At 42.6% G+C, this 26,504-nt stretch overlaps 1 protein-coding gene across 3 annotated transcripts in view; it reads right to left on the reverse strand.

Annotated features, from left to right (window-relative positions):
• Window positions 1–26,504, reverse strand: part of LOC142571930 (uncharacterized) — a 107,939-nt gene that overhangs the window by 43,277 nt on the left and 38,158 nt on the right. For all 3 annotated transcript variants that reach the window (XM_075680657.1, XM_075680658.1, XM_075680656.1), the window contains 4 exons: window positions 8,567–8,810; window positions 8,337–8,480; window positions 2,601–2,797; window positions 321–470 (listed from right to left, as the gene is read on the reverse strand). In XM_075680657.1, coding sequence (XP_075536772.1) covers window positions 321–470; window positions 2,601–2,797; window positions 8,337–8,480; window positions 8,567–8,810 — 735 coding nt within the window. The remainder of the gene's footprint in view (window positions 1–320; window positions 471–2,600; window positions 2,798–8,336; window positions 8,481–8,566; window positions 8,811–26,504) is intronic.

Raw genomic sequence — 26,504 nt, forward strand, 5'->3', positions numbered from 1 at the left:
TGTTCTTTTTATTATTGACTTCCACGTATTTAGCTTCGACGCTTCCTTCGAAAGTTTTTGCTCCTTTGTACTACAATTTTTTTTTCTATCATCAACTATTGTGATTTGCCTCTGTATTTACCTTGTCCCTCCCCTCTGCAATGCACAACCGTACCTTGAGGGTAGAATAAATAAACAAATAAATAAATAAATAAATAAATAAATAGAACTTTTTTTTTTTCATTTACATTCACTGAAGGTCCGCAGAGGGACCAACATTTTACAACAAATAAATATATGGCCTGCATAACATATGCAATACTATAGCACATTTAACTTACCATTTGTTCCTGCGCAGCTAGATGAACCAGTCCATCAGGCACATTGCTGCCGAGCCTGTTTAGAAACTCTACAAGTTGTACCGAAATACTTCTGTTGTTGCTTGATAGTATCATGTGGGCCACTGGTCCTTCAGATGTATAGAAATCCTCCTAAAACATGCACACAGCAAGACACTTTCATGTGACGGGTCAAATGTTTTGATACCAAAAAGAAAGAAAGGAGCGGTACTAATATACAAATAAGAAACTGAAAAAATTCTCTGAACTTATTGCTACCAGCGATAAGATGCCAAAGTAGATAAATTTACCACTACAAAGCCTTTGCTTTCAAACCTGGTCTAAGGTAGTGATTACTGATTCCTTCACTAATAAGCTACGTAAGGGGTTATTTTTCACACTTCGTCACTTTATTTATCAATGTCGTGAAAAACATCTTCACATACCATTTCTGAAAATTCTGCCTTAGTTTGGCAAGTGGTGAAACAGTGGTCATGTGAGCACCAAGTGCCTCGGGCTCTACAGAGAAATGTCAGGCAGTCACCTGCAACATCCCTTGTAATGTTTTCACTCATCAGTTCACTGTGTCACTTGCTGCCTTCTGTGTTCTTCAGCATATACTAGAACATTTAGAATTAGAATTCAGGTTGACATTCTTTTGGGGCAAATTTTGAGAGTCATGTGTCAACTCACCTTTAGTAGACTGATAATAAAAAAGTGTCACTTTATAAATAAATGGTAAAGTCAACAGAGCTTTAATAGTAGGGGTGTGCGAATACCAAATAGTAGATTTCGAATCAAGACAAATCAATCATCAAATCAATCACTCTAATCAAGAACAAAAGCCTGATATCAAATGGGAATATCCAATATCAGAAAACTTATCACAAATTTTATTGCTTACAAATGCATTCAACACATGTTATCTCCCATTGAAAACGCCTATTTTCTGCTTGCCCTAGGAATATTTTCAAGCAATAATGGTAGCTCACAATGCCTGATTACAGTAGCTACTCGATTGTAATGCAAGCCATTTCTTTTTTTTCTTTTTCAAGAAAATTGGGCTGAGAACTGCCTGCGCGAAGATGTCAGATGCGAAACTAAAATCGCCTTCACGGCATTCCTATGCTTTACAGCATCACACGGATATATTGCGGCGAAGCGTGTTTTAAAAAAGCTATGTGGCAAAGTCGTCTTTCAAAAACTGGTTGCCATTAAGCAGCACATATTAGAACTTTGTCCATTTTGCTGGCTAAAAAACTGGGTGCGCATTATTAGAGTTTCACTTTGTTTAAGAGCTTTAATGGTACCTCTACATTAGTTTTCAACTTTGGACACATAAAAAGCAGGTGCGTGTTTGATTCAGGGGTGTGTTAAAATCGGGCAGGTACTGCCAGATGAATCAGCACTACGCCTTGACATTCTTCATGCATCTTGTTTACTTCAACCCGCTGGATAATTGAATCAATTTCGTTGCTATCTCAACAGAAGTCGACTGTATGTGTGCGTCAACATATGTATCCAATATCATGTATGTGCCTCCCGGTGGCTAACCAGCCCAATTTTCACACATGCTTTTGAGATTTCTGAAATACGGGCTGCTTTTGTCACCGTTCTCTTTGTATGCATTACATGATTATTTCGATCGGCCCTGCCAACCAACGAATCTTGTACTGACTGACACTGTACACTGTAAAAAGGCTGCCTGCATTATGGAATCGAGCACACTGGTTCTTTCACTCAATGTACCAAATAAAGGGAAAATGAGACATCTACCCAATCATAGCGATTGCTGTGATTACGTGGATGTTAAGTTTCCCTTCATTAATCACTTCTCTCCACCTTGCAGGTTTCCGCAGAAAGATTTCACCAATATACCAAATATTTGAAGAATTGAATAGTTGATATTCGATTCACACATCAAATTATTCTAACATTGACTAATAAGTTTGATTTGATGATATACTAGCTTTTGTACACCCCTAATTAATAGCAGTGTATCAGTGCCAAAACAATGGAACGGCACATGGACAAATAGACAGACATAGTAACTGTTTGTGTGTCTGTGTATATCTCTCTTGTTGTCCATTTTTTGCTATGCTTAACAAAAGTAGTCTGTGTTCTAAGTGCACCTATTTAATGCCCATTTCTAGGTCTGTGCTCCACTGCTTCCACAATTCAACATCAAAATTAGCAAATGCTATAAAGGCACTGTGCCAGTATCTATACTGCTAACTTCAATTAAGTTCTTGCACTAATTAAACGAGTAAGTTGAAAACTTACCTTATCTATGAATGAGCGCATATGGTCAGCAATGCATGAGTACCGAAACCCAAAGTTGAACTCGGATAATTTGGGTATGTCATAATGGACAAGAACAGTAGCATCCCGAATACTGGTCAAAGGCAGCACCTTGTCTTGGATCACAAGAATGGGCATGTCGACCTTGGGATGCTTGGATGTCCATTCATTTGACACTTCTGCACATTAAAAAGTACCATTCATTTAAAGGGGCACAAAATAAAAATATTAGGTCAAGCTAGATCAATCTATTATTCATATATAAGTCTATCACCATTTTACGTGGGCCATATATGACTTCAGTACATAAAAAATTGCCGCCGAAGGTCCCACTGCTGCTTCTTAATTGAAACCTACCATGCCTCAACAGATGAGTTGATGTAATCTTTTGGTGAAGTGACCTCCCTCTATGGCACTCTCTATGAATCAGCCAGTGCCGACGTCACAAGAGAGGTATCATAGCTTACAAAAGATGGCACCACCCCAATATTTCAGTTTCTTAATTTTGTCACTTACAAAAGCTCTGTTCTCTCTAAAGATTATGAGGCTGTTATTAAAGAATCATAAGCTTTCAATCTAGCCTGACTTAATACTTTCCTTTAGTATCCATAACATTGACTTTACAAAAGCCCAATGTTCCCACTAAAGTCAGAAGCTTGTGCTGTCAGCATAACCTTTTTACCTGTGTTGTTGTCATCCACAGTTCCTTTAGTGGACTTGTTCCTTATCAAGAAACTTTCCACAATAAATACAATAATGCTTTTGTAGTTTGTGGACCCTAGTAGTTCCTGCATCAGGCTACAAATGCAGCTAGCTTATCTGCATGAAACATGTGGTGTCTACAGGCTGACATATTAGCTGGAAACAACTTTCACATTGTTTATTTGTTAGTTGATTGATTTATTAGTGCATAAAGAGAAGAAAAAAATTATTGTGATGCCCTGTTCGTATCACCGTTTTACATACTAGGAAAACATGGGGAAGGCGGGAGATGGAAATTGAAGACAATGAGCAAAACAAGAACAAGGTGAAAGCAGGAGCCAACATTTCGACAAGTGGACTTGGTCTTCTTCAAGGCGACGTATGCTTTCCTCGCCACAGTATATATAGGTGGGGTTCTTCTAAAGGGGAGAGGGTGTAAGGCGGGTGGGTGCGGCAACGAGCGAAGGTGTGTCAGCCTGTCGAATTGAGAATTTGAGCGTGAGCGTGAGAATTCAGAAGCAAAATAGCGGGAGTCTATCTAAAACTCTGAAGGCCTGCCAGTAAACTCGTTAGGCGTCTTGGTGCTCCTACTGTGACTGGAGACGGCACATGTGCGTGTGTAAATTAACCTTTTTCGCATGAAGAAAATTACACATGCAAACTGTGGTTACTTTTAGTTTTCTACAGACGAGCGTTCAGGAAAGCTAAGAAAAATTTTCTGGGGGCTTTCAAATGTTTATGAAGATGCACACCAGCTCTGGTGAGTTTAGGTGCCGACAGTTCTCTTTCGCTTCAACAGGCGAAGTTCCTGTCACCACATTAACAAATGTAAGCTTGAATACAAAAGTTTGGATGGGGCACAAGATACTCTGCATTTAAGGAACACAATAAAACAGTTAATATTGCAGTAATGTAAAAGTATACCTTGCAGTGGCAGTGGGGTTATGAATCGATTTTAAGGGAAGAGGGCACGCATTTGGCCAGTGGCTGGGCAGACGAGCGTTGTCACACATTGCTTATGCCACGTATCCCAATAAGGAGAAATTAGGGGGTAGGGGAGAAGGGGCACGTGCCCAGTTGTGATGTGTGGTGCGCGACATGGTGTGGTGGTTCGGGACGGTCAGGAGCAGACGACACTGAGTGCACGCGCGCCGAGGTGGAAAGAGGAAAACAACGACGCCGAAGAGCGTCCGGCACGAGAACGCGCGGCGCATGAAACAACAAAAAGAAGAAAAGCACCAATCAAGAAAGATCACGGAGCGTCGGGCAGCCAATCCGAAAATGCCAAATCGGCCAGACCAAAATAAAAAGCGTGGTGCGCTGGCAGAACGGGGCGACACGCAAGAGGACACGCAGGGAGATGCCAGGAGAGTCCCAGGAAGCGACGGCAGGAGGAGGTCAACCACCGGAGCGGGCGTTGAAGACGGGCCGTCGGGTTCCGGACCCGAGCCCACCAGGACTTCACCCGACCGGGGCCTCCTGCCAACCTTTTCCTGTGCGTCGCCCGTCTACCTGAGCGTGCCGCCAGCTCCTCAAGGCCGGTGAGCTTCTGCGCCAGTGGGCAGGATGAGAACAGTCGGGCTACGGGCCCGAGTTCTACGCCAGCTGCCCGGCCAGAACGCCGCCCCGTCTGTCGTGCCGCCTGCTGCCCGAGGCCGGCGTTCGAGCTTCCGTGACCGTGGGCGAGACGGGAACAGTCGGGCTTCGGGCCCGAGTTCTATGCCAGCTGCCCGGCCAGAACGTCGACACCGCCTGCTACTGCCACCCAGCCACCAGCTTTACCTCGCCTAGCCAGCGCTGGCGCGCTCCCGGCGCCCGGTCAGTCAGCCTGCGCCGCAACCTTTGGTGAGACCGGCGCCACCCCTTCTGCCAGCTTGTCGCCGCGTTGCCGTGTCGAGACTGCGACGCGTCCCCGCCCTCGTGGCAAGCCCAGACTCGCGCCCTCGCTACCCACATGCAAGCCCTATGTGTGTTCCTTACCGCAATGTCCGCTTGAGTGTTTATCTTATGCATGCTTTCTGTTTCTTTTTATTTGCTTTATGCCTTTTTTAGTTTGATTAAAAGTCTTTGTGTGTGTGCTTCAAACCAACGGCTTTGTCCTCAATTGGGTTCTCGGAGGCTCCGCCTAAGAGAACCGTTAAAACATTGAGTACCCGAACGTTTGCCCCCATAAGAGGGCCATCACACCAGTGTGCCCCCCCCCCCCCAATACCTAGAATTTTACGCAATTATTTGTCGCTTTGCACTTGTCAACCGACATTTTACATGTTTGTGCTGTACATTATTTCTGACGGGACAAATGACTGACATCGTAACACATGTCGGCGGTAACTAAATTTGCTTTGACAGGTGGCCTTTGTTTCTTTGAGGCAGCAGCTGCTGGTAACTCATTTGATTGTTTTTCCAAATAGCTCACTGGATAATATAACGAACAATGTTTTATTACATGAAAATGTGAGTCAAAAGACAAAACAATTCAAATGAAAGTGGAAGTATCGAGAACTACACTGCTTCACCGCATAACAGCAGCATTGCGGCGAAGCTAACTATAAAGGCAGATACTTATGTTTCAGTGTTTTTTCATCCTTTCATCTAATTCCACACGCCAGATAATTGGACCAGTTTTGTCGTTCCCGTCAGGATTGAATTAACAGAAGTCGACTGCACACTGTTGTTTCACTTTACACTCACCTTACTGCAAAACCGTTGTCACTTGTACCAGCTTCTGTGACAAAGTTTTGCGCGCTTGAAGTTTATTACGACCCAAGGCTGATTCATGCTTGCCATAAGATGGTCTAAAAAACTTATCGAAAATGTAATTACAGTAACGACATGCTTAGGTCTGACGACACGCTGCAGATGTTCAGACCTGCTAGAGCCACTGAAAGGTTTAGCATAGCACCCAGGAGTAGGTGTGACATGGTATATTCTACATAAGGCCTAGTATACATGATAAATGCTGAGATAGTAACCTATATTTCGCTGGCTTGAATGTCACATACCTATCTTCTTGGGCAAATAAAGCACTTAATCACAAACACATAATGTATTAAAGCTAAATATTGTCACATGGTAGTGATGGTCCAGGACACAGCAAGAAAACTGTGAATGGCGAAACTAACTTTATTGGGCGAACCTGTGCGCAGAAAAACAGGCTACACTCAATGCTCAACGAAAACGGCGAACACAGTCGGCGATCGGCGAAAATCTGATCAGCAAGTTAAGCACGTCGGCTTTTATAGATCAGTCGTCGAATGTTCCAGAGTAATCGCTGGGACCCGCGTGCCTTCCACAAAGTTTTACGCCATTCGCGTCGCGCATGCATGCAATCAGATTACACAAGGTTCAGCGGCAACAGACAGTGGATAGAAGCATCGATAACATTCTAGAAACTTCCGATACATGTATATGCGTCCTGCGCTGAGCGATAATATTTCTTAGATGGTAAAACTGCTCATCTGTAAATGATAAACGAGTTCATTTGTCAGTATATTAATTTCTCCCATGAAACAAGTTTTGCAAAATCTCCCAAATTGTGCTAAACTTGGAAATACAAGTAATGCAAATCTGTTCAGGGAACAACCTGTTTAGGGAACAAAAGATAATTGAACCTTCTTTCCTGTCAAAAGCATCCAACACACTTATCGCTTTTAAAGTTCCTTACATAAGTCACGCTGAGGAAATGTACATACAACACTCTCAACGTAAAATATATTTACAATTTTTAGACTTTTGGGACAGCGACACTATAAGTTGCAAACAAGTTAAGAAAAATGGTACTAAAATCACTGGTTACGTTGAAAAGATACCTCTCTAGATACATAATATGTGAACCAGAAACATGTAAAGTTGACAAATGCCATACGAGTTCAGTAGGCAAATGCCAGAGTTCATGAAAAGTTCAGGAACTTCAATGTAACGAAATTTTTTATATAACAAAGTATTTATCTTTTCATTTTCTCTTGTTCATAGAACACCATGTATTTAGAACCTCAATATAACAAAGTGTTCATACGCAATTTCAATATAACAAAATTTCACTGCTGTTGCAAAGGAATACTGAAACAATAAATGGAAACTTCCACGGACACAGATGGTCAAATGATTGAATTACAAGAGGTTGCTTGAGAATGCACCTCTCAAATTGGGTGCCTCACAACAAGAGCAGCCGCCGAAGCAGAGCAGCGTCGTGTTCCGCATAAAGTCGAAGTGCAACAAGACCTTATTGCATCCAGCGCACTGTGTGCGTTACATGTGAGTAATAACGTGCAAGGGTGATGTAAGAAAGTTGTTGGCTTCATGGCTTCACAAGTGCCACCTTCCCGCATGATCAAAGAGAAAGAGGAGGAGGGGAGCGAGCTTGTGGTAACATGATTAAGCGTGTGCGAAGAAAGGGAGGTAAGTTGGCGCATGTCTCGTTTTCTGGCGCGGCTGTGACTGCGCATGGCTGTAAGCGTGGCTGAGTACATACGCAGCCACGCACCCTGCTTTAGAGGTAAACTGTCATGTGTGCAAAAAAGGGCCTGCCGAGATGGCGTAGCATGTTGTAAGCTGTCTTCCCGCATATTTAGTACTGGAGATTGCATACTCTTGAGTTTGGAGACTCGTTGAAGTGAAAGGCAGATGAAGCATTCACTCCCCACTGCCAGCGCTCTTCGCGATAGCGTTGTCTCAGTGCGAGCGACACTATCAGCCGCAGGGGCGGAGTGGAGATGAAAGCGTGTCTGGCTTCACTTAATGCATACCGCCGATGGGAACATATTGTCAACATGGCATGAAACCATATCATTCAACACCGATCTCAAGTTCAACAAGATTAATTGTTTTCTCATTTGAATTTGCTTTTTTTCGACTGCCCGACAATTCAGAAAATATTGCAGCCCTCTTCCATGTAAGAAAAATTTATCGGCGACTGTACTTATTTACAGAAAATGTCAAATTCCAATACAACGAAATTTCAGAACCAAATTGCCAATTTTATCGACTTCATTATATCAAGGCTTAACTTTACCTTACCAGAGATCTTGGCCACGGGAAGCTCATCATGAAGCAGCAGGGAGTACAAGTCATGCGACGTGAGCAACTGATGCACAGCAATGGCAGTCTCTCTTTCTGCAGCGCACACCACCACTTTTCGGCCAACGCTATCTTTTACAATTTCTGTTTCAAAGACCAAAAGGAGCACTTGTTTCAGCAAAGGGATACTGGATTGTCTCTAAACTTCCTAAAGAAGACATTGCACTCACTTAGTAAAGCATCATTCTGCGATAGCGGGTCAACATAGCAGATGACTGTGGGCACTGCTGCATAGACAGCAGCCTCAGAGAATGATGAAAGGATGACCAGGGGAGTCTGATGCATGAGTGACATACGTAAAAACCAGTCCAGGCTACTGGTCCACATTGTTGAGCACACTATAATTTGAGGAAGGTGGAGACGAGACTGACGTCGCTCTTGGCACTGCTGAAATTCATTGACCACTGCAGTCACCTGCGGAGAGGATTGTGGCCACATCAGGCTTCAGCATTTTACGAAATCACAAAGACATCACTGCTTTTATAATCTTATCTCACAGTACACATCTCTAAGCACGGCACATTCAGTAAGCTTCTCAGGAGCTCGTCAAGAGGTTTCCAAAACACAAAACAATAATTTTCGCCGAAACTACAAGTAATGAATTACACACTCGGGACTCAGACAATACCTTCACACAAGCTTTAATGCAGCAAGCTTTATCAACAGAGCTGTGCATGGTTAAATGTCACCCTATTCTTAACCGCAGCTTTTCCTTCTCTCTCCAGACTTGAGAAGTGACTATACCATTACAATGAAAGTACAAGCAATGTCAAGGCAAGACTGAGGTGCAGTGCTTGCTTGTGTCAACTAGGACATTGTGCGATGTATCCTTGCCTCTGCTTACACATAATGATGCACATTGGCTTACAAGTGTAAATGAGGCAGAGCTTTGGTGCTGCTCTGGCAAGCCGTTTTGAGGCATATTCACATGGGAACTATACATGCATCTTACTCCTCCCAGCGGAAATGCTGCACATAGCTTCTCGATTCTCACATCCTTTCTGTCCATTCCCTTGCCACCTCACTCCCTTTGCTCCAAGTTGCCTGATAGCAAGCTTCTCTCTCCTTATAACCAAACAGGCACACAGGAGCTGGTCCAAGCTGGAACTTCGTCACAGCTGTAAGACGTTCAGTTGGGTTTTATCCTACAACCAAAATCTAAGCAAATTGCCTGATAACAAGCTTCTCTCTCCTTATAACGAAACAGGAACACAGGAGCTGGCACCTGCTGGATCTGTGTCACAGCTGTAAGACTATCAGTTGGGTTTTCTTTACAAACAGAATCTACGCAAGTTGATTCAGTCAGAATGAACTTTCACACAAGAAGATAGCCTTATCAGCAAGCTGCCGCTGTTGGAACGATTAGTGGGAACATGATTTGTGATAAGAATGTTGTGACCACCACACACTGTCGAGTGACAAACTTGCCAAGACAACTGAAATTAAGCCCAGGAAAGCACAGAGGATTGTAGGAATAATAATAAGAAAGGGAAATAAAGAGAGAGCGATTTATTTACAGAAAGGCAGAGAGGTCGGCCTGAGCTATAACTTGCTCTGGCCTGTTACTCTACACTGGGGAAAATGGACGGGGAGGAAAAGGGCTGATGAATAATGATGATGGTATGAGGAAGAGATGCATATATACAAGTTCACAGCGTTGTAGCATCTCTAAAGCCATGTGTCCAGCCCAGTGGCTTGGAGAAAGGCTATAAGCGGCACTTGTTATTAGGGCTGCGCTGTTTGCATTAGGCCAAGGGCCTAGAAGAAACTCATCTGATAGTGGGCTTTTATTGACGTTTGCAATGGAAGAGATCAGTTGCTGTCATTCTTGTGCGTACATGGGACACACATAAAATATAAGATCAAGTGTTTCTAGTACTACCTCACAGTATTCAAACTTTGGGCTATTATCACTGCAACCTATCACATGTCTATAATGGTTGGTGAATGCAACACCAAGGCGAATCTGGTGCACCATACTCGTTTGGCTTCTTTTGAGCTTGTGAGGCATAAGAAATTTCATTTCTTGGTCCCATTGGTGTATTCGCTTGTGTCGTCAATCTGGTTCAGTCCAGTGTTCCAGCGTATGGTTGCGTATTACGTGATGAAGTAGGCCGTTTTTGTCTGTTCATGAGAACAGAATGTGTACTTCACAAGCATTATTTAAAGCAGTTTTCGCTTCAGCGTCTGCCAGTTCGTTCCCTATCACGCCACAGTGTGAAGGTATCCACTGAAAGGTGACATTGTGGCCATTTCTATTTGCGCGGTCGAGATGCTCTGTAATGTCTATAGCCATTGAATAATACAAGCCCCATCTGAGGACAGTCAATTGTTTGAAGAGCTGGCTTTTAATCGCAGAATATCATCCATGCGCAAGGAGGCTCCTCGGATAGAAATCGAAGGGCTTCCTGCATGGCTACTAGTTCTGCAGCAGTTGATGTTGATCTATGATCTAGTTTAAACTGCCGAGCAATGATCATATGTGGGATGACGAAGGCTGCAGTGGAGGCATGTGGTGTGACAGAGCTATCGGTATACATGTGTACAGTATCTCTGTACTCTGCAGAAATTTGAAAGAAGGTGAGTTGCTTGATGCTAATAGATGCAACAGATAACTTTTTTGTAATTCCAGGGATCTGTAATGTAATGAAAGATTCAGGCAGAACCCACGGGGGTGTTCTCGGAATACAGGCGGGAGAAAATCTTGACGGCAGAACACTCTGATAAAACAATAGAGTCCTTGAAAAGCTGGAACCTGGGTGTGTGGCAGGGAGCGATGACAGAGGATGGTGCCTGTGTTGGGTCAACACGCGAAGGTACATTTGAAGAGGCTCGCAGAGTAAATATACACCAATAGGACAAGCACAAGCTTCCGCTATTGTTTCATTGATTGACGTGCATCGTGGGACGCCCAAACATGTGTGCAATGCTTGAGCTTGAATGTTCTCCAGCGTGTGCACACAGCTAAGTCCCATGCTTGAGAGTGCTGGCATGCTGTAGCGTATATACCCTATGAATAGTGCTTGGTGCAATTGGAGTAATGACGACTCCGAGCGGCCCCACCTTGTTCCTACAACGACGCGAAGGATGTGAACAACTCTTCAGCTTTGACTTCAGCGCGGTGACGTCTCTTGACCAAGATAATCCCCGGTCTATGACTAAGCCAAGGAATCTGGTGTGTTACGGCAGGTATCGCTACTCCGTTAATGATTATCGGACACCTGGTCATCCGTTTTCGCATGAATGCAATCACGGAACATTTTTCTGTTGAGAGCTGGAGGCCTTGATGCCGCAGATACTTAGCTGTGATTGTCACTGCACGTTGAAGCCTAGCACGCATTTGGGGACGGGTGGCTCTAGATGTCCATATGCATATGTCGTCCATATATGTGCTAATCTTCACTGTGCTAGGAAGTTCAGATGCAAAGCCAATTAATGCAACATTGAAAAGAGTTGGAGTGAGAACTTGAACACCTCGATGGATATTGTACTGTTTGGTGTCGCCATCACTTGTCGACATATACACCGTGCGGCCACTGAGATAGCTAGCAATCCATGCATATAGCCGACCACTGGCTTTAAATCTTCCAGTGCATGAAGGATTGCATAATGGAGTGCATTGTCGTATGCACCCTTAATGTTCAGGAAAACAGCTCCAACTAACCGACGGCGACTTCTTTTCTGTTCAACAGTGAAGATGAAGTCGACAACACTGTCAATGAAAGAATGGCCTCTTCTGAATTCATGCATAAAATCAGGAAAGCAATTTATTTTATTTTTTATTTTATTGTACCCTCAAGACCGAAGTATTACAGAGGGGAGTGTGTAAAAAACATACACAAGTAAATAAACAAAGCAGCAAAAAATGGTTAGTTATTACAGCAAAATTGATCAGGTAATTGTATCCGGGAGTGATGATGTCTGATAAGGCCGAACAAAACTTTGAGTTGTTCTTGATTGCGACAACTGCGCCGGGAAGGTGGTTCCATTCCTGAGAGCTCCTAGGAATAAATGATTCGTTACAGGTTCGGGTGTGGCGTTGAATGATTCCAACCTTATGGGGATTATCAATGCGAGAGGAAATGTAGGTAGGAGATGACATAAGATTATCGTGCAGGCAGGAATTGTGGAAATATAGTTTATGAAATAAAGCAAGGTGAAAGCACTTACGCCGGGCTGAGAGAGGAGAAAGCAGCAAAGAGTTTTTCATGGCAGTTACGCTTGATGTGCGGCTGTAATTGCTATGAATGAAACGTGTGGCATTGTTTTGGATTAGTTCAAGTGATTGAATAAGGGTTTCGAGGTACGGGTCCCAGATGGTTGAGGCGTACTCCACTTTAATCATAATAAGCGTTTTGTATAGGAATAATTTTAATGATGTAGGAGCAGAAGAAAAAATTCGTCGTAGATAACCTAGCATGCGATTAGTATTGTTAATTATGTTGTCTATGTGCAACGACCAGGAAAGTGACGAGGTTATGTGGCCGCCTAGGTATTTATAGGAGGTTACGACCTCTATGGGAGTATCATTAAGGTAATAGTTCGGCGGAGGAATATTGCTGCGAGTTACACGCATACATTTACATTTAGTTACATTACGTTGCTATAACCATACGTCACACCAGTTATAGATAGAGTTTATATCGTCTTGTAAGAATGTGTTATCAGATTTGTCCAAGATTTCACGGAGGATAACACAGTCATCTGCGAAAAGGTAAATATTAGAACAAACATCATTGGGTAAATCGTTATAGTAAATTAAGAAAAGAAGAGGGCCTATAACTGATCCTTGGGGCACACCAGAGTCAACAGGATTAGATGGGGACATATGATTGTTTGACACAACATACTGTGATAGATTAAGGAGAAAATGCTCAAGCCATGCAAACAGGTTAGGATCAAGGTTAAGTTTACTAAGTTTAAATAGAAGCAATTTATGACACTTTGTCGAAGGCCTTGGCGAAATCAAAGAAAACACAGTCTGCGAATGAACCTTTGTCGAGAATAAGATGAAGGCTGTGAATAAGAGAAAGAAGTTGAGTTTCACAAGACAAGTTTTTTCGGAAACCATGCTGTGCTTTTGTGAAAAATGAATTATTGTCTAAGTGCTTTGCTAAATGTGAGTAAAAAATATGTTCAAGAACCTTGCAAGGAATGCTGGTGAGGGAAATGGGGCAGTAGTTGGGGGGCGAATGTTTGCTACCGGACTTATGAAGTGGGACCACCTTCCCGACCTTCCAATCCGCAGGTAGCTGATGGGTACCTAAGGATTGCTGAAAAATTTTCGAAACCAGAACAGACGAATAAACTACAGTATTTTTCAGAAATTTCACGTTAACCAAATCAGCACCAGGACTTGATGATAACCTTAGATCTTTCATTACATTTTCGAGCCCAAGAGGTTCAATGATAATAAAGTCCATAGGTTGGTAATTGCAACACTCGAGAGTTGGAAGCACAGGGTTATTACATACAACAAAGTTGTTACAGAACACAAAATTAAGGATATGGGGACATCATCTTAGGGTACCGGTGAACCACTGGAATCAATCAATGTGACTGAATTATCTTTGAAACGGTTAATAATACACCAAAACATTTTAGGGTCATTTGCAAGCATTGTGGGCAAAGTGTGTACTTGGAATGCCTTTTTGAAAAGTTTTATGGCTTCTGTGTAAGTACTGTTCACCTCCTTATAAGCGTCCCATTTCGATGCCAGTGAACTTTTATTCGCTATTCGATACAGTCGTTTTTTTCGTTTGGAAAGCCTTTTTAACTTGGAATTGAACCAGGTTTCTTAACATTGCAGGATATTACACTTGAAGGAGTAAACTTGTTGGTGAGCTCGTGTATTTTATTTTTGAAAACGGTCCAGTTCTCATCAACCGTGCGATCATCAAACTGGCTTAGGAAAGGATCAAGAAAATTTGTTAGTTTAATATTAATAGCGTCAAAGTTTGCCACATCGTAGCGGTAAATTATTATTATTTTTTTTTCAATAATTGGTTATATCACGGGAGATAATATGTTGAAAGACCCAGGTGATTGCTTCAGCCCGGTAAGCATGAAACATTGGTAACTATGTCAGGATGAGCGCATAAGATTAAGTCAAGGAGGTTAGCAGCACTTTCTGAGATCCTAGTTGGTTCTAATACTAATTGTGTTAGGGAAAATAAAGAGCAGAGATCAAGAAAGTCGTTACTTTGTGAAGAAAATGGATAACAGTGTGGCGGTTGAGTAGTCCAGCATATGTTGGGAAATTGAAATCCCCCAATAATATAGTGGGGTTTGAAGGTTACTGCAAATTAAGGGTGTTAAGCACATTGTGAAGCTCAGCGGTGAAAGTGGATGGGTAGGATGGAGCGCGGTAGCAAACAACAATCGTAATTTTATGGTAACGGATATCAACGCACGCGCACACAACTTGAAGGTTACAGTGAACATGGACTTGATGACATTGTAACGATTTTGAAATAGCGAGTAGTGCGCCTCCGCCTTTGTGATGAGTGCGATTGTAACGAAAAATACGAAATCGAGACAAGTAAAAGATGTCACAATCTTGCACATGGGGCTGTAGCCACATTTAAGTTAATGCAATAATACCAGCATTACACTATCGATGAGCGATTCAAGTTCCTCGCATTTGCAAAACACACTTCTAGCGTTTGCAACAAGCACGGTGGCTTGTGGTGTTAAAGATACGCCATTGCCCTTTGTGCATTGCTATGTAGTAAGATGATGACGTAGTTTGTTAGGTGTGCTTGCGTGATCTGTAACACCACTTTTATCCCACTTAACGCTGTCACTTGTTGGATCACACATGAAACATTGTTTATCAATGAAAAGCTTGTTAAAACGTAGTTTAAATGAGGGGGAATTAGGCTGGTTGCTCTCTAGAGACCATTCCATCCTTGACAAGACCATTCTTTCCATCACTTTACCAACGCAGCTGGCTAAGGCGATCGGTCTGTAGGAGGAAAGCTCATTAAGGCACTTCCCCGGTTTAAGCAGCGCTACAATGCGACTGCATTTCCAACTATCTGGAACACTTCCTGTCTCCCACGTCGTATTATAAAAAGATAGAAGGATACGTTGTGATTCTGTGCCAAGATGGCAGAGTGCAGCGTACATGATTCCGTCAAGTCCTGGTGCCGATGAGCCTCAGGAAACCAATATTGCAGCGTCAAGCTCTGGCATCATAAAAGGTACTTCGAGTCGCTCATCAGTTGACGGGGGCACGATGGTGACAAGAGGTGAAGTGACTGCATTAGATGCATCCACGATGAGATTACAGTAGTCCTCTACTACCTCCAATTCGGTCCAACGTTGAAGTAGAGCCATGGCACGGATGAGTGTATTTGTTGTGGTGTTGCCTGGATACTTCGTATGACCCAACAGATCTTAGATAGAGAGAGGCTGTTTTGGATCTAGGGATCCGCAGAATGTCCTCCTACGCTGTCTGTCAAGCTTGTCCAGATGTCGAAGAACATGTCGTTGAGCTCAGGGCCTGTTCGAAAGATCTGATGGTTACTTCGTTCTTCTGTATCGTCATTCTGCACTGCAACGGATGGCACAAAGGGCCTCGTATTGTATGTCAACCTATGATTTGTGCCTCGATACGCCAACTTCTCTGGTTTTGTCCCACAGTGTAGGCGCAATGATGTCCTCTATTTCGGATGGGGTTGTCATACTCTGACAGGTGGTGTCGACAAAGGTCTTAAATAAAATCCAGTCTGTTTGACGAATGCAATGTAAGGCTGAATGGCAAAACAAGCTAAACTGAACGTAAGTTGGGAGGTGGTCACTACCATCAGTTTCTAGATCCATCGACCGGCATGCTGAAGACAGAAGGCTCCTTGATACAAACAATGAATTGTCATGGCAAACATTTGGCCAACTTCATGTGTAGTCAGGGACTAAATGTGCTCAATGACGGATCTCCTACATTTATTCGTGGCATGTCCTACAGCAGTTGTCTTGACCTAAGAGAAATGAAAGTGCATGAAAAGACAACTTGCCACTGGTAGGATCCGAATTTACATCTTCCAATAGCGATCTCCCCCATCCACTTCCTTGGGTATTTGGGCATGTGTACTAGATCTAGCCCTGGGTGTATAGCCAACACCATTCACGGCCATGACGGTGGATGTGAACCATTCTTCTAGCTCGAGTTTTCCTGGGCTTCACTGTCTGCTTGAAACTAACAAAAAATCAAGCTCCTCAGTTTCCTCTCCTCTTCTTGCTCACACATGTTAAGATTTTATTGTGAAAACGGCTGCATAAAGTGCCTCAAACGCTATGTGAAATGACACTAGTGCTTGTGCTGCCATCATATTATGCAGTAGCTGTTGGCAGTCTTTGGTATGCTGCCTATGTACTTTGAGAATAATAACAAAGTGAATGTTGGTGTTCAGTTAAAGAATTGTGTGAGCGTCAATTATTTATAGCATAAGACCTCAATAAATGAAATCAGTAAATTCGGCGCTTTACTTTGTTATCATATCAAAATTTTGCTATATTAAAATTTCACCTTTTATGCAATGTAGTCACCGAACATTTCTTTTTAACTCAGAAGGGGCTGGAAAAACTGTCTGAAAAATTGGGAAGTCTGAAAAACAAGCTTTTATTAAAGTTGCAGTTTTGCCCAAAATGTGAAGCATTGATAGAGATAGCAAAGCATTAGACAAGTACATAAAGTATGGGCTATAGTTTCATTGGCCATATAACCTGCAGTAAACATTCTCTTTTACAGTAAAATCTTGGTGATAAGAACTCCACGGGGTTGCGTGAAATGCTCGTGTAAAACGAAATTCATTGATTGTATTACCAAAATTGGTATCATCGTATTACTTAAACTGGTATACTCATATTTGCGAAATTTCTAACGTTTTTGCACACTACTGTGTGCCTCAGCACATCGACAGCAAGGCACATTTCAGCCTTCATGGGCTGGCTACTGTCACTCCTGTCACAGTCCCCCTTGTTGCTGCCGTGACCACTGTTTTCATCCTTACTGCTCAAAACATCAGGCTGTGATAAGTAAACTTTCTCTGCAATGTTATCCACAGTACGCAAATTGCAGGCCAACAGATCATCATCTGCAGTGACAGAATCATCCTCAGTGCATTCAACTCCAAGAGCGACAAGCAGAAAGCCAAGCCACTAATGAAAAAAGAATGGTCCTAGGTTGTCCTTTATATGTGCAAAGTGGCTCACAATCTTAAGAAGATGGCTAACAAGTACAAGGTATCTACTGCTTTTATGCCTCCATAGGTGCTGGCTGGCTTGTGCCCACCCCACACATTTTAGTACTGCAAAAGCTGTTTCTGTGAGGAAAAAAGCATGCTAGGCCATATGTAGTTTAGGCAGTCAGCATGGTGTACAAAATTCAGCTTACTTGTGGTAGGGTATATATCAGCCAGAAAGGTCGCTGTGTGAATAACATGGCAGGGAAATTTGAGCTTGAGCAGTGATACTGCACATTTGCCTATGCACTGTGGTTCCTGCACGTGTGAGCCAAGCCTTTTTCAATGTCTTCATACTCTGCAGAAGCAACAATGCCTCAGCACAAGAATTTATCAAATTATACTAACATCCGTAAGAAACACCATGACGGACAGTAGACTTACATTAAGCAGTGTGTTCTGCCGTTTTTGTCTGCATCGTGCTTAATTTGACCCACTGGATAATTCGACGAATTTTGTTAGTCCAACCAGGCTCGAATTAATGGAAGTCAACTCTATTTGTGTCAGAGATAGTTCTGTGGCTTTGTGAAGCACAAACCATCAATTCTTCGATTGTATTACTGTATGTCAGAATAGGCATGCTTTCTTCCTTTTTTTTTTCTTTTTTTACAACTTCATCTTTACAACTTGTCTGATTGCAGTGCACAAACGTAGTGGCACACTCTAGCACCTTCTCCATAAAAATGAACCATTCTGCTTCGAACAAATTCAGTTGCGAGTGACCCTCTTTCCCAGGGTTTGCATAGCACCTTTGATTAAAAATTCAAGGAAAATTGAAGGATTTCAAGGATGCCAAAAGCCAAAATTCAAAGAGGAGGAAGCGAACCTCATTTGAGCACCTACACTGAAAAGCATGGAAATCCCTTTCTCATTAGGTGTAATTTCTTGCAGGTAAGCAGCTGCTAACTTGGGCACATGCTTCAAGCTCTTCAGGTTGCATTTTTGAAGTTGACTTTCTAACTCTAATGATGTCGTTTGCTTTCTGGCAAGATGGTTAGTAGTGGGACTTCAGCCAAATATAAACTTGTTGTGTTAAAGCTAAATCACAGAAATTTACTTTCTGCCAGACATTTCTGGAGCCTAGGGCTTGAAAATGGAGCCATGGTAGCTGTGCTGTGAATGAACTAGTAGAACAAAATGGCGGCACAGCTTGGCCTTTTGATCCGACTTTGTCAAGCTGCACAATGGGAAATTTTAAACAAGTCTGTCATTGGTGGCTGCAGACATGTCACATTGCAATTGTTCAGTGACACCCTCAAAAGAAAATATTTAACAATGTTTTCTGATAGACAGTGTCTATAGCATACACAGTTTGTAACTTTGAAGGCTTAAAAGTCGCCCGCAACCCCAGTTCTCAAGGAATTCAAGCAGCACAATTACTTTCAAGGAGTTTTAAGGGCTCTTGAATCTGTTTATAAAAATTCAAGGGTTTTCAAGGATATTAAGGATGTGTACGAATCCTGTCTGTTGTTCTTGTGGGGTTCCGTCTGGTTTGCGTTCTAACACATCGGCATAACTACGAGCTTGTTCCAGTCTTCGATTGCAACTGCTAGCTCTTGCACATTCTCTTAAGATGGCTTAATTGCTAAGGCCACATTTGGCAAAACAGTCAGCGATCATCTATGTTTTATTGCTTAGCATTCTTTACCTCATTCTTGGCACTTTATGATAGGTATGTAGGTAGGTTCCTGTCTTGCCTTGCTTAACTCTTTCCCTACCATGGGGAAAATAAGCGTTTTTTTGTAGGTTGCGCCAGATTTCTTTCTTCTAAATGAACTACTGCACTCAATATTTTATGTAGTACATAAACAATAAGCAGAATTAATGCACTTTTCATGTATAAATGTTTTATTAATGAGATGCAGTTATAATGAAAGATATAAATTGCCTGAATCAAGAATTAAGGGACAAAATTGGACAGTTTGCAAAGAAATGCTTGTATCTACTAAGAAAATTATGTAATAAAAATTGTGATATATACAAAATGTATTGCTGTCTGATAGGCATTATCTCCAAGATAATCAAAATTTTTGTTGACCACATATTCCACTGCAAAAATTTAATTGCAAGCACTATAGTTGGGCGTGCCGGGCTGCAGTCGCAAATGTTCCGGGCTGGCTTGCATCGTCGTCGCTCTTAATGTCCCACAAAAAGACAGCATCCTGAGACTCACTGCTGCTCAATTCATCGAAAAAATCAGCCGCAGATGCAGCGGAATCACGACATCTGCAATCTTTCAAAGCAATCACACCGCTCCCAGATGCAGCCATCTTTTCTTTCTATTTTGACTGCGAAAGTTCGGAGCGTGCTAAAAAATTGCTGCCTGGCGTGAAAAAAATCGAACTGCTTAGAAAACAAAAATCGTCCTTCAGTTTCGATAGCGCAGTGTGTCCGTGAGTGGTGCGGAAGGTCTCGAAAGCTATGCTTCAAACCTTTGTTAGCAGGTTAACTATGCCTAATAGGTGCAGCACGGAAAGAGTTAAATAAAAATAAGTTAATGTGTGGCCAATGCAGGGATTAAACCTCTGCCATTCAGCTCTAACCATTAGGCCACCATCGCACGCATTCTTCTCTTGCTCCAAGGCCAGCCAGCTTTTTGAAACACTCGTTGCATGCACCCTATGCCACTTTGCCATAGTGTTCCGCTGTGACAGCTCACACGTTAAGGCATAGTGTTAGACTACACAATATCAGTGCATGCACCCAGTGCCACTTAGTCATCTTCTTTCCTTGTGACAGCTCGCACTTTGAGGCACCGTGTTAGACTGCACTATCTCCGGGACGGGCCCACTTTCCTATGCACTCTCCACGTAGCAGCTTGTGCTACGTAGAAAATGTACGACATTGTACAGGCTTCTTTATAGCCCAAATGAACCAAGTTTTAACATTTCTTTGCCGAAGCATAAATGCCATCATCGTTTTAATATACACCACATGAAATAGCCATATGTACATATGTACAATTGTATAACACATAGTTGCTGATGACGTCACAATCCATGCTTCTCTCCTTTACGCTCGTCCACTGCCTATGCAGAACCCAGCATCACCATGTTGCAGGCTCGCGCCAAACAGCCAGCGTAGAAACAATGCCATAGCCATCACATGATCATCTATAACACGGTTGTCGTCATGCTGCTGGTGTCACACACACACATGTATGTTCATAATCCACACCCACAATTACTCAATTACAGGAACATGTTGTTCCACCCAGTGTCATTTTGCAGAAACCTAAAGAATGCTGGAGAGCCAGGTAGTGGTACCTGCAAAAGGCTTCAGATAACATAGGTTCCCACAGTGCATTGGATTTGCACTCCTTTTTTTTCCTGCACCACAAACGGTCTTGTAAAGCTTGCCTTCAACCAATGGACCGAACTCCTAGAAGCTTGGAAGTTCACACCAAGCGAGAGCATGATGTCTTCGACCTTCTTGCGCAGCATCTTGCAGTCAACATTCACTCCAGCCCCCAAGGCCTCCTTAAACCATGTTAGACTTATCTCAAGCTGCACATGATGTGCAGTTCTTGCCTCCTTAGCATTGACATTAAAGCAATGAACATTTTTCATTATTGGTCATGTTGACTGACGATCGTGCACAGGGTCGATGGTGCCAAGCTTAACTAATTGGCGAAGTCAGTCTTTTTCCTCTTCGGATCTTTGCTCATCTTTCGCAGAATGTCTAGCTTCTCCTTGGATGACAGAGGCTTTTCCTCTCGCAACATGATGGCAATGAACAGCATAAGTGACTTTTTCCAATTAGTAGGGGTGTGAGAATACTGAATAGATTTCTAATCAAATATTAGAAAATTTTAAACAAAAGTTAATCCTTACAAATGTTTTGCTAGAAAATAAGGTGCTGCGCATGCTCAGGAATCTCCTAGCACTGCATAACAAGAATGTAGCAAGCTATCTGCAACATAGGCACACAGAAATCAGGATATACTGTTGTGTTCGAGTATGTATTCGAGCACCTAACGGCCAAGCAATGCATCGGTACTCTTGCAACAGCCCAAATAACAAGCGCAACAGGGAGAATGCACGCCAAGAGAGATGCCCGTCAACTCACAAATCATGAGTATGCAATGCATCTGGCTGCCTAAACACAACTAAAGCCTGTTTCACATGATGCGATTTTCGTCGCACCGGAAGTGCGATTTCCGTCGTTTGCGATGAAAATCGCAGTCGCAGTGCCGACCCCCCGATTTTCGGCTGCGACCAACCGGTTGGTCGCACAGTCGCACCGATCGCTGCGATTTTCCGTCGAAATTGCGCGGAGAGCTGTCAACGGAGCTATTTCGCCGGTTTATTTTGGAAAATGGCGTCTCGCACGACAAGTGCAATGCGCGGAGACGTGGATCGTCGAATTCGGTACGTACGCGAAGAAAGAATAAAAAACTTGTACCGCAGATTGCATTCTCCGATTTCTATGCGTTTGTTGACACACTACACAGCAAATGCAGTGCATTTTCACGTTTGCTTCGTACGCCTTGCGAGTTGTCAGTGCTAGGAGGTGTTCGATCCCCAGCAGACGACGAGGTCGTCACAATTTTCTTTTGCTGAGTAGCATGCAGAAATCGCGCTTACGGAGCAGCTTGAATTATTTCAACCTTGGCAAGGGCAAATGACAAGACAGCAAAGTACCCGAAGTTTCAACGTTGCGCTGAACGCGGTACCGTTCAGTTGCATTTTCTTGTCGGTTTTCAAGCATGAATTTCCCGATGCATCTTGAAAGCTTATCTTGCCTCTTATTAAATTTGACAGAGCGAAAGTGTAGGCTATCGTAATGAATTTGCTACGTTAGCATTAAATCCGTGGCTTGAATAAAGCATGACATGCACGTTAAGTTGCACCTCTTCTCTGGATAATTTTTTTTTTCTTGCACAGAAACCAATAAACATTGACTATGTTGCGGACTTTGTATCCTTACTGCATCTGTGTGAACACTTGCTCTGCAAGGTAATTAACTGTACAGCTAGTAGATTAAGTAAATTGCTTGCTATAGTGGCACAGCGACAACGTACCCTCCTGCACAATCATATAGAACTCGTGCAACAATGCGAAAAGTAGGCAAACGGCCTGTTCTTGTGGGGATAAAACAGTATAAAACGACACGCTGAAGAAAAGTAAATCAAAACTGTGCAGTGAAGTCAGCCAGTACAAGCAGTTCTTGCACGTTCACGGCTGATTAAGTGTGCAGAAACATTCATGCCTTACATGTTTCTAGTAAGTTTCTAATAAGTTTGTGATCACATATATTAGTGTGTAAAACCATATAATGATATCGGCTGCGATTACTATCTTTATAAGTAATTAAATACCATGCTACTTGCAAGAACATATATAACCCGAGGATTTTAGAACAAATTTCTGCATTTCAATTATGCACAATATGTGGTTTATTCAATAAAAGAACACAAACTGGGCTTTTTTGCAATGACAAACTTATTGCAAACTTTACTTACATACAGGCAAGAAAAAAAATTATCGACAGAAATATTGTTCTTCAATTTGTTCACCTGCCACTGTGGCTATAGCATTCTGCTGCTAACACAAGGCGAGGGGTTGTTTTGCCAGCCATGGAAGTCGCATTTCGATGGGAGTCATAGGTGATAAAAAAAGCTCTTGCACTTAGACTTAGTTCATCACCTTTTATTGAACCCTTACACTTCAAAATACTATTGCATAGGGGGCATGCTTATGCAAAATCTAACACCAATAGAAAGCAAAGGGCAGAATTGTAAAACAACCATGTTTCGTGATAATTCAAGTGTGTAAATATTCATTGCATCAATATGTATTGTTCAACAGCACTGCACAAATAAGCATGATCAGGTATAGCAAGTACTCTGTCAGGAAGCTGGTTCTACAGATGTATAATGTCAAGGCATGAATGCTCATACTACATATATGTCGCACACATAGCACAAAGAAAACCTTTTTCAAGAGTTGTCCCTTCTGGCAGATATGAGTGGGCCATAAGCAGCAGAAACTTTATTGCAGGCCATTGTGTAATACCGCTTATGAAAGAATTGAGAGTGAAGAGGCTTTTAACAGCAGTACCTCATGCTGCTCTAATAAGAGGAATGATGAGCAAAAACATTTCTGGTAGAGCACTTAAACGGTAACTTTCTGAAAGGCAGAAAATTCCAGGTGAGAGTTGGAGGTACATTTGGCCCACACACACCAACAACACGGGCATACTACAAGAAACACTACAGCCTATGGTGTATTACAGTCTATGGGAAAGCTATCTTATACAGAAATCAAGAATGATGCAACAAGCCCTCGACAACACTGCAAACTTTCTTGGCCAGTCTGGCCTCTCGCTTTCTGATAAGTCAGCTCATATCAACGTCGGAAAAAAAAGAAAAACTGGAATCAAGAACTACCCCAGATTGCACATTGTGATCCACATAGCTGGACAAATATGCCCACAAGTCAACATCCACAAATCCTCAGCTAGTGTAAGCCCATGACGGCAGAGCCAGCACGTGGATGAAACAATTATGCAATGCCTGGACGCAACTTCCACACCTGGTGAAAAGAATAATCTCGAAATAATGGGGGTGGACAAGTGGATACTATAGAAAATCGCAGATGCTGTGCTTGTGTCCAAGGTATGGTACGGTATGAATTACCAGCAGCACACAAAAAAGACAACTCATCGAATACAGGCATCGGGTAGTAATAACAGGTCTTTCCAACTTTACCATGCTTGAAGACCTCTATGAAAAAGAGCTAACGAACAAGCACCTAGACAGTAGAGTTGCAGCCTGCAGCACAAATTCTTTGTCTCAAGAGCTCAGAACCTCGTCCCAAGATACTATGCCAGCTAGCATATGAGATGCAAAGACGACTACCCCTCCCTTCAGAAACACAACCTTGGGAGTGCCTGAACTTGAAACACAACAGGCCCATACCGTGGAATATGGGGGCAAACAATTAGGCCAGGAGACTATATGCAACTGCCAAACACACAGAGGAGGTTGCTAATCATGAAGCTGCAAGCAAACATAAGGCACATATGGCATGGCAATAGCAGTGTAACAGTAGTATGACACTACATAAAGCTAAACCCCATATAAGTGAGTACCATTCCAGGTCATCCTACACCTAGAAAAGCTGAACTGAAAGATATCAAAGCAGCACTTGTAGTGCAGATTACACCTTGCACAACACCCTGCATGGATTCACCAGAAACTATTTGGGCCTGCACATCACACAAGATTGTCAGGAAAATCAGGAGATTGACATGTGACTTGCAAGCACATGGCCAGAAATTAAATTACAGGATACATAGCCGTGCAGATATTCCAGGACACAAGCGGGCTTATAAGCCCGACATAATAACTGAAAACTAGATGAGTTTCTGTGTATTCATTATTAACTAAAGTGCAACAGATTGACAACAGACAAGAACGAAGCGCTCTGTGTGTTCACTTCGTTCCTGTCCATCGTATTTCTGTTGCACTATAGTTAATTACTATAGATTGTAACACCAGAACTTGATACAAACATGCACACTATAGGATGCAGACAAATGCTCAGGACAAACTCCAGAATGTTTGCATCCTGGTACTTATGAAAGTGAACGGTTTCATTCCATGGCTGTCAATGAGACGGAGAGAGAAAACTTGATTGTGTTCGTGGAATAAGAACGCATTGATAAGCTTAGACATATAGTCATTGCTTAACACTTTCGAAATGAATAATTATAGCTTGCTATCGACATTGAAGCAGCCTTTCGACAGCAAGAAAAGGAATCAGTTTTTCCAGCTCTGAACATTGAATTGCAGGAAATGCAAGCAGACACAAAATTCTGCCAATATAATCTGTTTAGGAATACCAAATTGGAACAAACATTGAGGCTTGCATTTGTACTTCCTCTGGCTGAGCAATGTAGTTTGAAATGACTCCCATAAGCATGTCGTAACAATGTTGATCTGATACAGGTTAAATGCATGACTAGCTAACACGCCCTTACCTACGCTCTTTCTAGCTTAAGAAATCTGGAAGATTGCTATAAATTACAGTGAAGAAACTATAATATCTAATAACATTAATAATATAATAATAATATTTATTTCCACAGAACAGGCTAACCGTGAGAGGCGTGCGAGGCTGAGCAGAAAGCTGAAAAATTCTACGGCAAGTGCGCCTGTCGTGGGCCTATGATCCTGCATTATGAATAACGCGTACTGATATGGTCTTCTTGTTAGAAGTTCCGAGTATACTACCAGCGCGAGACACGGGACAAGTGGACGAGAAGCGTGTCTTTTAGAATGCTATGTTACAACGTACAGGTTTCTACAAAAGTGACGGTAACTGCTCGAAACATTTGATGCGTTGGCTTTTGCGCCTTTAGAAATATTTATAGAGGGCTCCCATATATAGAGGGCTCCCATATTCGCAGCGCAAGCACGGCGATGGACGAACCAGGCTAGCGCTAAGGTTGAATTTCACAACACAATTTTCATTCCACGTCGTAATCACACAGATCGTTTGAGGCTTCGTTCAGGGGCACACGCGGGCGTTCGGGTTGGTGCTTCTTGATGCGTTTGGCGTAAGAATATGGCTAGGAGCAGGCACCACATATGCGCAATGACGGGCAATACACACGCATCATTTCTCCAGAAGCTGACGCCTAGCACGGGTAGCGCGAGGATCTTGTTGGGCTGACACAACTTCGTGGAAGCCGAATTCCGAATACTGCATATACGGTGAGGGCAGCTATATGAACTTGTCGATAGGCCGGCCATCTTGTAGATTGTTGTAGCGCAGGCAAAACGAAACGGTCATAGAAGGTAGATAAGACAACACACAGCGCTGAACCATAGAATAAAGAATCGCTGAACCACCTG

The sequence above is a fragment of the Dermacentor variabilis genome, chromosome 2 (assembly GCF_050947875.1).
Source record: "Dermacentor variabilis isolate Ectoservices chromosome 2, ASM5094787v1, whole genome shotgun sequence".
Taxonomy (NCBI): Eukaryota; Metazoa; Arthropoda; class Arachnida; order Ixodida; family Ixodidae; genus Dermacentor; species Dermacentor variabilis.